We start from the raw sequence: 13,554 nt of genomic DNA on the forward strand, positions 1-13,554 counted from the left end.
TACGAAAATGATAAAAATAGTACAGGAAGTTGCCCATGTAATTTGAATCATTGGAAAAAAGCCCCAAGCTTGGAGCTTGCATCATGTGATATGGAAGGGACCATCTTCGGATGGGTATGGCCCCCACATTGCCCACTCACAGCAACACAGTAGTAAACTGCAACACAAAATCTGACAGAGGACAGTTTCTTATAAGTGATTCATCGTTTATGCAAGGATAGTCAGTATAAACAAAAGTTATGAAAATACGCACAGCCTGGTTTAAGCATGGGTGAGTGGACAATGCCATACCCATGGGATAATGGTGCCTTCCATATCATATTATGCAAGCTCTAAGCTTGGCGCTTTTTCCCATGATTCAAATTACATGGGCAACATCTTGTACTATTTCTATCGGTTTTTGTAAAAATCGTGCAAGTTATAAATAAAATAGCTTTTCCGGGGTAAGTGACCACAAAGCTAGCACATATGTAAAAATCATCCTTGGTGAACTTCCCCTTTAACACTGGGTATAGTCGGCCTGAAAGAATATTGTCCCTTTCTGTGACAATCGTTGCTGTCACATTCAAACATGTGAACCGGACCAGAAAGTGTGACGAAAAAGTAATTTTATTCAGGACGCTATTAGACAACGTAAGTCAGACGTGAAAATTCGAACAGTGATATAAATAAATATTCTCTGAGACTGTTCTAGAAGGTTTATTATTGACAGCTTGTGACACCAGACTGCAATTTGTACGATCCACCAGTGTAATCCAATAATTGTCTGAATAGTGAACTTAATGTAGTAATATTTGAACATTGCATGGATCGGCATTGCCATCATTTGGAAGAAAATAGAGGAAGAAAATATATCTTAAATCTTTCCAACTGATTTTTTCAAAAGCTGTATCTTCTAAATAAGTCCCAACATGAACGTGGACACAAATACAGACAGAGCATACAGCAGTCTTTTAATCGTATATTTTAAGCCAGAATTGGCCGTTTGAAGTGTATGGCAACTTAAATAACAAAAGAATAGATTTTCATTTCACTCAACACTGCGACAAGTCGGCAACTATCAACGTATGTGGTTTTAAAAATACTTTATACCCGCTGTCACAGTTGTGAGTTGCTTTGTAGCTTCCAATGTGTGAAAAGTACTTCTTATCCTTTACCTTAATTAAGGTAGAACGCACCTCGGGGACAGACATTCGGACTCTCAAACTTTTATAGTTCTCTTCTGATATACCACATGTGGGGGTTCATTTAAAGCTCTTGGTGAAAGAAAACTTTTCACCGGCTTAGTTTTTCGAAATTCGAAAATTTTATCTAACCCCATAGAGTTAACACAGGGATGGCGGCCATTTTGAATTTCTAATATCGGTAAATCTTGGGTAAATTGTTTCTCTAGTACCAAAATTTGCACGGTGACCCCCCTATTTTCATTCTTGATTTTGAAAGAGAATGATTGAAAGATTCCTTGAGGAAAATTAGAGCAAAAGTTTAAGTCTTTCACCTTCGAGGTGCATACTACCTTAAATAATAGCAAGTGTAAGATATATATTTGCTGTTATATATGGTATTCCCGGATAACTGTGAAACGTGATCATTCCTTTACAATTAAAAACGTCATGTTTTCTTCAATATTATTGCGAAGGACACTCTCATGTGTAAGGTACTCAGGTGATGGCCAATCACGAAGAATGAGATTATTAGCATTATCAAATCTCGGTCATGAAGGATCAGAGAGACGCTGCAGCTGATCTTCAAGAATACTGCCACTTGTAGATTTTGTGTAAATGACATATTTATCTCTGTATTAGAGGTTCATGAATATGAAAGGAAAATTCACCCTTCCCTTTGGCGCGCACTCATCTTATATCCAAGCCTCAGAAGGAGGGTGAAAACGGGACATGTATGACATAAACCGGTTCTTAATATTTGTTAACCCTAACACAAAATTCAAGAATAAAAACAAACTATGACAAAACTAAAGTTAAAACATCCAATCAAAATAATTCTGGTCTAGAGTGGTGATTTAGATCTCATGAGATCAAAGAAATTAGTTGAACCGAATATTTAAAGAATAAAGAAGCTGCAAAAGTGCGACAGTTCCAACAATGTTGTCGTTTGTAACATTTTTTGCGTGTCTAGCGCTATCATTCAGATCGAAATGTACTAAAATCTTCTTTGTCATAGGTATAGTCATTCGGTGATGACGTCATCGATGAGGAATCTGTAGATAGAGAAAAAAATGTAAGAAAACAACAATACCTGTTTTCAACCCGATCTAAAATTAAGTTATGTTTGGTCGAAGTTTAGGAATAAATTTTGGGCATGAAAAATCTCTCAGACTTTGTCACGTGAATGTGTACACATTACCGCATCAAGTCATCTGTAATAGGTACTGGCAACAAGCATTAAAGTCAGACCCTATAACTTGCGTGTATAACACTGCGCTATGCAGGTATGTCTCTATAGCACTGCGTACAGTCACATCACTGTTACAGCCCAATGGTGTGTGTGCTGATACAGACTTGCACTATGTCCCTACTGAGGATCTAGAACATTTTTTCAATGGCTGTGCTAAAATCAGCTTACCTTTAAGTCAAACCAATGACATAATCCCTACATGTCACGTCGTAAAAAAGCCATGCTACCATTTTGAAAGAAATGTTAAATTACCCAAATAGATGATGCAATATTTTGTGCCACAAATTTTAGCAGATCTATTTTTTCAGACATTCAACTGCTTGATTTTCTGAACAGCAAGTCATAACCAAACTATATACTTACCCAATCGGAAGCTGGTCTGATCTGTTGTACTGACTTGGTATTTCTCTGCAGAGTAAGAACTCAAGGATTTGCGATTTGATTCTGAAATGAGGAGTGGAAAAATTGGGCGTGAGTTAAGTATAGCGACTGAATGTCCCAGTGTGTAAAGGAAGAGGTGCAGGAATGGAAAATTTTAACACGATTTACATGTATTCCCACTCATATATATGTACAGGAGATTCGGATAGATGCTCCTAGGAAGGCTAGGTTGTATGGATGGGGTATATTTTCTTGAGTTCATTTACCTTTCGTATCATAGTCTTCTTTGTGGCATGCGCACACTGTCCTCCATCGGTTCCGCACTTCTTTGTTCAAAAGACAATGGAATATGAAAATGAAGAGTCCCTGTAAACTGTTGCAGACAGCGAAAAGGTAACTGAAGACAAGTCTTGCTTCACCCACGGCAAATATCGCGAACACCCAGGTGAGTCCGAGTAATACCAGCAGCCCGACGGCCGCCCTCAACTGTGCTTGAACCTTAAACCTTTCGTATGCAGTCAGTCCCTTTGAGTTCAGGCCACATATTTTGTTAACTACAAGGCAGTAGATGACGGTGTTGAAGATGAGAATTAAACACAATGGCGCCAAGAATGATCCGTAGAATGGGTATCTTGACAACCAACAACTGAAAAGAGATTGATTAATATGACATAAGTTCAAATGTCAAGGACGTATTGAATTAATTTGAACCTAACTTGACGACATTATCTTCCCCCTGCATAATTAGTCTGATTATTATTTAGACGACTAAAATGCAGCTCGGGGACAAAAATTCGGACTCTATTATATTTTTTTACAATACTTTTCTGATCGACCACTTATTTAGACCCATTTTTTAAAGCTTTTGGAGTAAATAAAATTTTCACCGTCTTATTTTGTGAAAATCAAAAATCTATTTTTTCCCGTAGAGCTAAGTTAGGGATTGCGGCCATTTTGAATTTCAAATATCGGTAAATTTCAAGGTATACGTTTGTTTTCATGCTGCCAAAATGATGATGACCTTACGATGTTTAATCTTGATTTCGAAAAAAAAAATGATATAAAATTTCGTTAAGGAAAGTTTGGGCAAAAGTTCAAATCTTTCGATTTCGAGCCAAACACAACCACAACTAACTTCTCAAAAGAAAGTATTTAAGTGACAGTATATCGTGTATTTCTATATCTAATAGTAAAATTACACTGATTAATGAGACAAAGCCGCTGACTTTTATTATGAATTTTAGAAATCAGTTATATTTACCATAATACTTTCTGAGAGAAAGCTTACAAAAGACCTATTTTAGTTCCTAAACCTATTCCGCCGGATGCGCTTTCTAACCAGCTAACGTTTTTCTCTGGCAAAGCTACAACCGATGTGTATGATCCATTGCAGTAAATTTATGTCTGGAACTCGTATTGTGTCCATTTTTAGTCAGTAGGTATCTTGCTGTTAAACACATCTATGTTCTGATTTATTTATTGTCAATCTTTTCATCGTCGACAACGACAGCTAGCCGTCGTCAGAACATTCTATATCATTTCAATGCCAATATCAATGTCAACGCGTACGTCAATGTCAATTTAATTTCAATTGCAGCATGCGGGTAAAGCAGTGTAGTACAGAAACATATTATATTACATCTGTTTCACCGAAGACCCTATATGCGACGAAGTAATTTAACAGAACAGAGAGCTCTTGTTAATAGAAATCCAATAGTTCTCTGTTGTGACATTATTAAGGAGACATTTTCAGCTTTTACTTACAACATGCTGTGGTAACCATAGTGATCGACATCCACTGCTACCGTGACGACCGTCACTACGAGCGGCACACCTGTGAAGACGGGCAAAGAGGATGGTGATTTTAATGAACGGTAGGAAACTGAGACAACGCGAATAACACCCAAAGGTATGACACATTACTCTTTGGGTTGATGAATTAGATCTGGAGTTGGGAGAGCGGATAAAGTCAGAAAAACGTGGAATACGAAATGTGTTTTTAGAAAGATCGCGACCATGCTGATTTTGAAAAAAACCGGGAAATTATTCGCATGAAGGAAATCCCTACCAAAGTGTGGAAACTTTGGAGGAAATGCATGAATGCCTTGCAAAAAAAATCATTTACGAAAACGAAAAATAACTTTGCCATTCTGAAATCTACATGTTATTGTTCATCCCTTATAACGTCATTTAAACTACGTTCTGACGACATCCCCACCTTGTTACTCTGTCTCAGTCCATATGTCTTCTATAACTGATTATGATTGGAATTCAATGTGGCGGGGTTACTTCTCTTGTCACGGTGGTAAAGAAATTATAGTAATCGCGTCGTCCGGAAAACCTAAGCACTTTTTATCAGCAAATCAGAGATAAACCAATCCACATAGGCATTACTCGGTTGTTTGGGCCACTTTGGTCAGGATTTGACTCACCCCAGCCGATGATACAGAACTTCGTCATGAAACGTGAAATGAACGTCCTGAAGATTCTTATCACCAGCAGGTACACGTGAACTGCTTCCAAAGCACTCCATACGAAGACAGCCAATGTGAAGTAGTGTAACAACACGGCCATGGTGATACAGAGCTCCGGTATGATTGGTGCGAAATCCACGACCAAGGCGTTGGTTAGGAACATGACCATAGTCATGAATAATGCAAAACACAAATTTATCATTATCTTCACTTGCTTGTCTTTCCGCCTGCTGTGGATAAAGAATAATGTCTTCTTTCATTGGATGGAGATAGAAGAAACTATGTTGAATAGCCAAAATTAAGTACTGATAGATGTCTAACAAAATGAGAAAGGGACATTTGTGAGCTAAGTTCAACTTTGTTCGTTCCAGTGCCGTTGCGCCGTGTTGTTAAAAATAAAAAAAGTGACAATGCGGTGACATCGAATATCTTTTAACGTGACAGAACAAAAAGTTGCTGTTTTATACGACGTTAAGATCACCAGTATATACATGAGCATAAAGTGTAAACTATAGCGAGACATAATTGTAGTTCTGTGGGATATACTAAAAAAGTCCACTTATGAAATAAAAGATGAAAACTGTTTAATAAGTTATACTTTAGTTGATTGAAGCTATTTACCTGCAGAATACCAAATTGAGGAGTGTCAGAATCAACGCAAATAGTGAAATTCCACAACCAATGTACGATATGAAAGTCAACGCTTTCTGATTTGCCGAGTCGATGTCGTCAGCTTCGTCATATACATCCTAAAGCAAGAGTGAGAGAAAATCATGTCAAGGCTCTATTTGCTGCAACTTTCGATGCATTTCCCGGAGTGTTTGTTCTATCTGTGAAACACGTTTTCTTTCTTCTACTCCTATCATCATAACATCATGAAGAAATGGTCTACCCTTCAACTTGTCAACACATCCTCTGTCTGTGTACAGGTGTATGAAATACACGTTTCTCCCTCTAACAGAAATTTGACAACAAAGATTTATGAATTTCTTGACGAACTGGAGACTAGCTGCAATAAAAGCTCATTTTTCTCAGAAATAGTTATTGTGGTCTTTTCTGTAGAAGAAAAGGTAACTTTAATTACATTCCATATTCTAACTTTGATTGCTTGACCGTCTCAAGACACAAAAGGTATTAATTACAAGCATATAAATTATACTCTGTGGCTGAAGGAAAAGGCTGATATATTCGCGGAGCTTTTAATCAGACGATAACTGTTTGAAAGTCAGAACACTGTGACCTGACATCAGATTGGTTGTGACAATTTGGTTCACTCACCATGAGCAGCGCAAAGTGTGTCAAGTGATTACAATGACACACGACGTCATTGTCTGTCTCGGTCTTGTTCACGGCCAAGATGCAGCCATGGCCTGACCAACCTCCCTTCCCTCCTACAAATATAACAAAATAAATTCACAACTGCATTTCGGTAGAAAGGAGTGTCCCTTCTGAAATCAACATCTTTGCCTACAGTAAAAGACAATCACCGCACTTGCTAGCAAAATTATTTCTATTTATCAGTGGTAATATGACGATGATAAAGTTATGCATGTCCTAATGAGGCAATAGAGCATAGATCAAAAGAAGCTAACGAAAACGGTAAATAATAAGTGGCATCGTCTACAGATGAGAATTTTGCCGTTTATAGGTAAAGTTGTTGTCAACATCAGTGCAATGCAGTGTAACAGAGAGTATCAACAGAAAAATTGTCTCATGCATTATTTTCGCACTGACTGTACTTAACGCAGATCATAAATGATACATGCAAATAAATAGTGATTCCCACAAGGATGAAGAACTCACCGTTTCCGGTAAAATCCCAGAATACGCACTTTGGGTTTTTATACGGAACCTAACAAATATGCACCAAAAGACCAAAAAATAATGTATGCGTATCATGCGATGATATGTTTTGAAGGAAAGTGTTGAGTTCGAGTAAAAACGTAACATTCAGTTTCGTTCGATAAAAGTGTTCGACTTAACACCCAGATAATCTGTTGACCAACCGGGTTAGTTACGACCTAACATTTGCAAATCAAAAGCATACTGACAGTCAGTGCCGTTTATAGCAACAGTAACTTCCCGCTTTCTTTTCCGAGTATTGTCACTTGTGTATCGAAATAAAGAACTAATCTACAATCTTGACACAGTTTGTGTAGTTCGTCATCTCCCACTTCAACATGAACTGACGCAGGGATTTGTCACAATTTAAATGGACTTCACTTCCATTTCGTACCTCCTTGTCTTTCCTGAACTTTATCGTCACTGGTTCATTTAGGTTGGTGATTGTGACGTCACCAGTACTGGCGGCGATTACCGGACTAGCTAGCACCGTATCATTTGATGAACTCATGTTTGCTGATTGTGGTGACGAATCAGCGCTTGATTCGACGATCTATAAAAGTGTATAAAAATATAATCTATAATTATGAGGAGGAACAAAAGAATTAAATAGCAATCAAAATCTCCCATACAGCGATACATCATCGGCTACAACATAAGTATATATGAGACGAAAGAATGACCCTGAACTTTTCAGTAAAGGAAATTTTCGAAATCCTCGTTACTTTGTGCTCGCAGTAGACGCTTAATAGGTATGAAATATTCGTGATGGCTGATTTGTTTTTGTTAAATGGTAACCAGGGGAAACGCGAAAATAACATTCCAGAATTGTTGTATTTCCACGACTCCCTATACCTCTAAAAATGTAATCACCATTATCATAACACCAACCAAAATTGCAACAAAATACAACAGTTAATACATTATCGTCCACGAAGATTGTTAGATAATTACATTTATGGAGACTACAGTGATCACTCTTTTAGCAGGAAAAATATCATTAGAGGAAGAAATAAATGAGTGAAGGCCGTGTTTCATGATCATATACTTTCAGAACTCCAAGCCTTACATGGAACAACTCATTTGTCTTGTACGAAATGAACTGCGCAGTCGCAATGCGGGACTGTTCCTCCGTGCTAAGATCTTGAAAGATGGTCGGTGGTAGGTATATTTCTGACTGAAGATTTTCCTCAGGCAAGTCTTCATGTCTTGAGAAGGTGCTCTGCAAAATATTTTAACAACATTTCATGGAGATGCAATATGAAATACATATCCGAGCTAACAGCCAACAATAATTAGGAATTGTCTATTTCACAAGGCGTATATAATACTATACCAATCAACCTATCTGCTTTCCAAACGGAACAATAAAAACATCACAATGCCGAATTTTTAATTGCTGGAGTCAGAATCTTAAGTTTAAGAGTAATGAAACACGTTATTGAATTAAGATCGAAGAAGCTCTGACGAATACCATGATGTTAACTTGAGATGCTAATTATAAGTAATGTAGAACCAATATATTCCCACAATAAACACCAAAGGAACATAAGCTAATATAGCGGTAAAAAGTTGAAAACCTTCGTCATGGACGTGTAACCTGGCAAAAATCGGACGTTAATAAACACAAGCAGTCGTGAAAAAGACCAAGGCCACAGCGACAAGACCAAGACAGATTTTTCGACTTCTTATCACAAAAGAGGGTTTCCTACCCCGCCTCTGCCATCTTCAGCTGAGTAGACACCAAATTCCAGACCATCGAAATGATTTCCATCGATGGCGACGACAGTCAGTGAAATACTACGAGTTGTCACGACAACCGACTCGTTGCCTTGTACCACAATGCCTTGCGAGACTTGTTCGACGGCTTTGATCATCCTAGGTGGTGAATAAGTTAGTAGGATAATAAATTATGATGGCTGGCTATTTAAGGGACAAAGTTTCTGATTTAAGATATATTTGCATAGCAAAGATAAAACCATGTCTAATGAAAACGTACGATTTATTGATGTAATGTCAATATGAGTTAAATGGAGTTAAGATATGCTTTGTCCACAAGTGTGTCGCCACATTTCAGAATCAGAATCTGCTGCCCGTTCATATTAAGTTATTACGAGATTGCATTTCGGGATTCTGGAAAGTCCAAGTTCTAATACTGAAATGATACTAGCTTGCATGCTGGAATGCGCTCCGTGGACAGATATTTCGACCTTTACACTTTTACAATATCCTTTTGGCCCACCACTTGTGGACATTCTGTTTGAAGCCCTTAGAATACATAAAAGTTTCATGGTTTTTTTTTGAAAATTGGACATTTCCCCCAAAGGGATGGCAGCAATTTTAAATCTCATTTGACAAATATCGGTATATATTAGGCAATTTGTTTCCCCATTACCAAACTTTGCAAAATGACCTCCTGATTTTTATTCTAGCTTAAGAAAAAGAACGGTTGCCAGTTTGCTTTAGGAAAATTAAGGCAAAATTTTAAGTTTTCATTTGCTATGTGCAAAAACTATTACAAACCTTGAGGCGCTGTCGTCCTGTTCCTCACTAGCTGCCAATACGTCACTTCCGGCATTCAGCAAATTATTCACGATTTGTAGTACATTTTGTGCGACATCCACATCAGTTCCATTGACCTGACTGTCCAGAATTTTGTCCACAATATCTACCGATGTGGACACGTCGTCTGCGTCAAAGTCCCTTGATTCAGTCGTTAGCCTGCTAAGCTGACCTGACACCGCTTCTGCTTGTTCTTCAAAGGAAAAAAAAAGAACAACTCGTGAATGAACAAATTTGTCGTGACTTGGAACGATAATCATGATTTCTCTATTCAAATTGTCATAGCTATGAATGGTACACGAAATATTTGCTGTGCTCGTTACACTTGTACATCCAAATGTGCACCCTCTAGGGTAAAAACCAGAAAAACGGGCTTTTCATTTTGTCTCTTTGTTGGGCTGAATTCTGCGCCATTGTCTTACTTCTTCGCGGCTACCTTTAAAATAAAAGGCCCCTACACTGATCGGAATAACTTCAAAGAGTGTTTATTCATGACGTCACTTTTACCTGGTTCGATGGTCATATTTGCTATCTTGTTGAAACGATCATCTTTAGTTGATTGCGATTCACGTTTACAGCCACCGGTATCAGGTACACTCCATTCTGCTTTTGAAGATGACAATAGACTGGAGAGAGAGAGAGAGAGAGAGAGAGAGAGAGAGAGAGAGAGAGAGAGAGAGAGAGAGAGAACATATTAATGTTTTGATCAAAATGACTCATGTGTTTTTTTTTGCGTTTCTTAAATTTTGCATACTATGGTCTACCACAGACGAATAAATCAAAACAGATTTAGGTCTCCATCTTTTATGATGTTTTAACTTGATTGCTTTATTCAGAATTTATTTTTCAAAACAGTGGCTTTCATGGCGTTCAACCTACCATTTGCGTCCGATCATGAATTCACTATTCCCGTCTTCAGGGCCGAATGGACAAGGTCGAATTATAATTGTGTCATTGTTAGCTTCCGTTGTCGGCCACTCAACAATGCCTTTGTTGTCGCTCGTTACTTCTGCTTCACAATAAATTTTGACGGATTCCGTGGTTATTATTGGTTCCGTCATTTGAACCGTACTTTCTCTTGTCGACTTCGGCACACTTGTTGTTCTTGTAGTGGACGTAGATAGCATTTCAGTTGTCCTGTCTCTAGTTGACGTTGGTGGGGCTGTCGTTGTTTCTTCCTTGGTGGATATTCTTGGTACTAACGTTGTGGTGAGTTTAGTCGACATTGGTGGCACCGTGGGTGTGTTTCTCGCAGAAGACGTTGCTGGACGCACAGGTGTTACTAAAATAGGAAACTCAATCGCATTAATTGCCCATTCAGGTCAATGTTCCCGCTAACATCGCTGGTTCCAAAGTTCACCTCCGAATAGTATATTCAAGAGTTCGTTAAAAAGCAGCTTATATTATACTTCTTTACAGTCTTTGCAGGCCGAAATGTTTGATTTCGAATTGATAGAAAGGTGGATGTTTCTCCGTATGTATGTATGTATGTATGTATGTATGTATGTATGTATGTATGTATGTATGTATGTATGTATGTATGTATGTATGTATGTGCGTGCGTGCGTGCGTGCGTGCGTGCGTGCGTACGTACGTACGTACGTACGTACGTACCTATGTATGTATGTATGTATGTATGTATGTATGTATGTATGTATGTATGTATGTATGTATGTATGTATTGTACTAAACAAACACTCACCGGGTGATGTTGACGATTTCGGTGTTATATATCGCGGCAGGAAAAAGTTACACATATCGCCTTGACAACACTGCGTGGCGCATGTGCCCCTACGGCCCCTTGCGCACTCCCCATGGCTTGCTCCACCTTCCGGGCAGCTTGAGGAACACATCTGCTGTATTTGTTGTGATCCTTCCTCCGACACAAACTCAACAGTTTTGCATCGATCCTATCAATAAGTTGATTGTAAAAATTTCCAAGTTATAAAGCATGGTAAGTACAATTCAAATAACTGCTGTAGCTGTCTTGACCCTTCTTCCGACACAAACTCGACAGTTTTGCATCGATCCTGTCAATAAGTTGATTGTAAAAATTTCCAAGTTATAAAGCATGGTAAGTACAATTCAAATACAAAATTACCATTTACTATTTATCTGTGAGTGCTGTGTGACATACTACAGGTGAAAAACAAGGACATGGTAACAAAATCCTCAAATTCATGCTCTTGATTTTTTTCTTCATCATTTGCCGTGCGAACGCTACCTTCAAACTCCCTGCGATGAGAAGGTGGAGCTCAAATCTCAGAGTCTACATACATTTTTCTGTATTGTGTATTTGATCTGTAACGTCAATCCTTAGCTTTTTGTAAATTTCTGGCAAGGCCATCGTCATAGGCTATGAAATTCACCTTCCAACATGTGTTAACTGACTTATCTTCACATTAGGACATCATGAGAGCATTGATAAAGTCAATACATGGGTGGACTTATCAAGACCCTAATATGCGGGGTTTGACACTTGTCATAATAAACTCAATTAAAAATGATTTTTAATTGAGTCACGGGAATTGTCAATTAGCAGCTCGTGTAAGGAAAATTCGATAGAGTTCATCGTAAATTAAGTGATTATGGAAGCCGGGGATAAAGTTCGTGTTATTTGGATCAACCGCTGACATATACCCGTTTTTTTTACTATCGAGCCCTTTGAATTACAATAGTTGTACAACTTTACATTTTCGACACCACAGCACGATTACAAAGATTGTGATATAATTATGTGTACGTATATTGCGGCAACATCTCCAGTGTTACGGCACAGGCAATTGGTATCATTTACATGTACTTGGATTTGAATCTAAAATCAGAATAGGAGTGAAGGCACAGGATTCCACGCAAATACAGTCGACAACGGTAGAACAAGCGTTTTTGTGATATTATCACCGCAATCCGAAGAGTGATGTTACTTTTGCTATTGAATATACGTGTACATTCCTAGTGAAGAAAAACGTACGGAGATAATCGTGTAAATAGTTAGACGATACATTTTTATAGAGTGACCTACTTGATACATGGGACATGTCATGAGACTCTGATCGCTGCAGTCCTCTGATAGGCCACACACGTAACAGTTCACTGACGAAATAGGTTCTGGGAGAGAGAGAGAGAGAGAGAGAGAGAGAGAGAGAGAGAGAGAGGAGAGAGAGAGCTTTTTACTCACAAGCATGAATGTATATTCCTTGCTTTTCTACAACCTTTACATTTTTTATTCTTCTGTTGCGTCTTTCTCTTTACCCGTCTTGCTTCAGTATTTGCTTTGACTGTCACCTGATCACTCATTGATGTAGATTCAGATACTACCTAATGTTTTTCTTGTCTTCGCCGCCATGATCATGGCAGCATCACAGTCATCACCATCAAAAATATTTGCGAAATGAGAAACATGAATCAGCCACTACGCTGGCTTGATTGACGGCGCACATTGCAAAATATATAAACTTTTGATCAGTCATTTATTTGTTGAATGCCGATCCTGAAGAACTGAAAGGACGCTGCTCATTGTGTATCCTTGAAAGGAAGAGGTTGCAAATGATTCCCAATGGGAAATAAAATCAATATCGATTCTGTAACAACCCGGCGGAATACGAAAACACTACACTATGTTTTCAGTACACTAATTATCACTCTAATATTTCCTTTCTTAGAATACTATTTCCTTTGCCTTACCTTGACACAGAAAATCTGTTCGATTTAGATTGGATAATTCCCGGTCTCTCAAAGGGCCCGGCGTTTGACAAACAGCTCCGGATATAACGAGGTTTTCAAATAATTGGTATTGATTTGTGGCGGCGTAGTACAACCATCTCATAGCGCAATTGCAGTTCAATGGATTGCCTCCGAGTTTCCTGTCGAGATATCGTAC

The 13,554-nt window shown here is 38.3% G+C and overlaps 1 protein-coding gene across 1 annotated transcript; it reads right to left on the reverse strand.

The window, feature by feature from the left end:
• Positions 1–591: 591 nt before the first annotated feature.
• LOC139142973 (adhesion G-protein coupled receptor G6-like) lies at positions 592–12,971 on the reverse strand. The gene is made up of 16 exons (XM_070713167.1): positions 12,927–12,971; positions 11,377–11,584; positions 10,554–10,956; positions 10,182–10,300; positions 9,636–9,867; positions 8,825–8,990; positions 8,182–8,334; positions 7,507–7,665; positions 7,074–7,122; positions 6,549–6,661; positions 5,892–6,019; positions 5,229–5,500; positions 4,561–4,630; positions 3,063–3,442; positions 2,779–2,859; positions 592–2,218 (listed from the first exon to the last, which is right to left on the reverse strand). The coding sequence occupies exons 1-16, from the start codon at positions 12,969–12,971 to the stop codon at positions 2,142–2,144; spliced, it is 2,655 nt and encodes an 884-aa protein (XP_070569268.1). The 3' UTR covers positions 592–2,141.
• Between the last annotated feature and the right edge of the window lie 583 nt (positions 12,972–13,554).

The sequence above is a fragment of the Ptychodera flava genome, chromosome 10, assembly GCF_041260155.1.
Source record: "Ptychodera flava strain L36383 chromosome 10, AS_Pfla_20210202, whole genome shotgun sequence".
Lineage (NCBI taxonomy): Eukaryota > Metazoa > Hemichordata > Enteropneusta > Ptychoderidae > Ptychodera > Ptychodera flava.

Excerpts from the sequence above, each read along its gene's own strand:
- LOC139142973 (XM_070713167.1), bottom strand. The coding sequence starts at position 12,971 with ATGAGTGATCAGGTGACAGTCAAAGCAAATACTGAAGCAAGACGG. Across the intron at positions 10,957-11,376 it reads GAAATCGTCAACATCACCCG|TAACACCTGTGCGTCCAGCA; the intron begins GTGAGTGTTTGT and ends TTCCTATTTTAG. Across the intron at positions 6,020-6,548 it reads CACACTTTGCGCTGCTCATG|GATGTATATGACGAAGCTGA; the intron begins GTGAGTGAACCA and ends CTCTTGCTTTAG.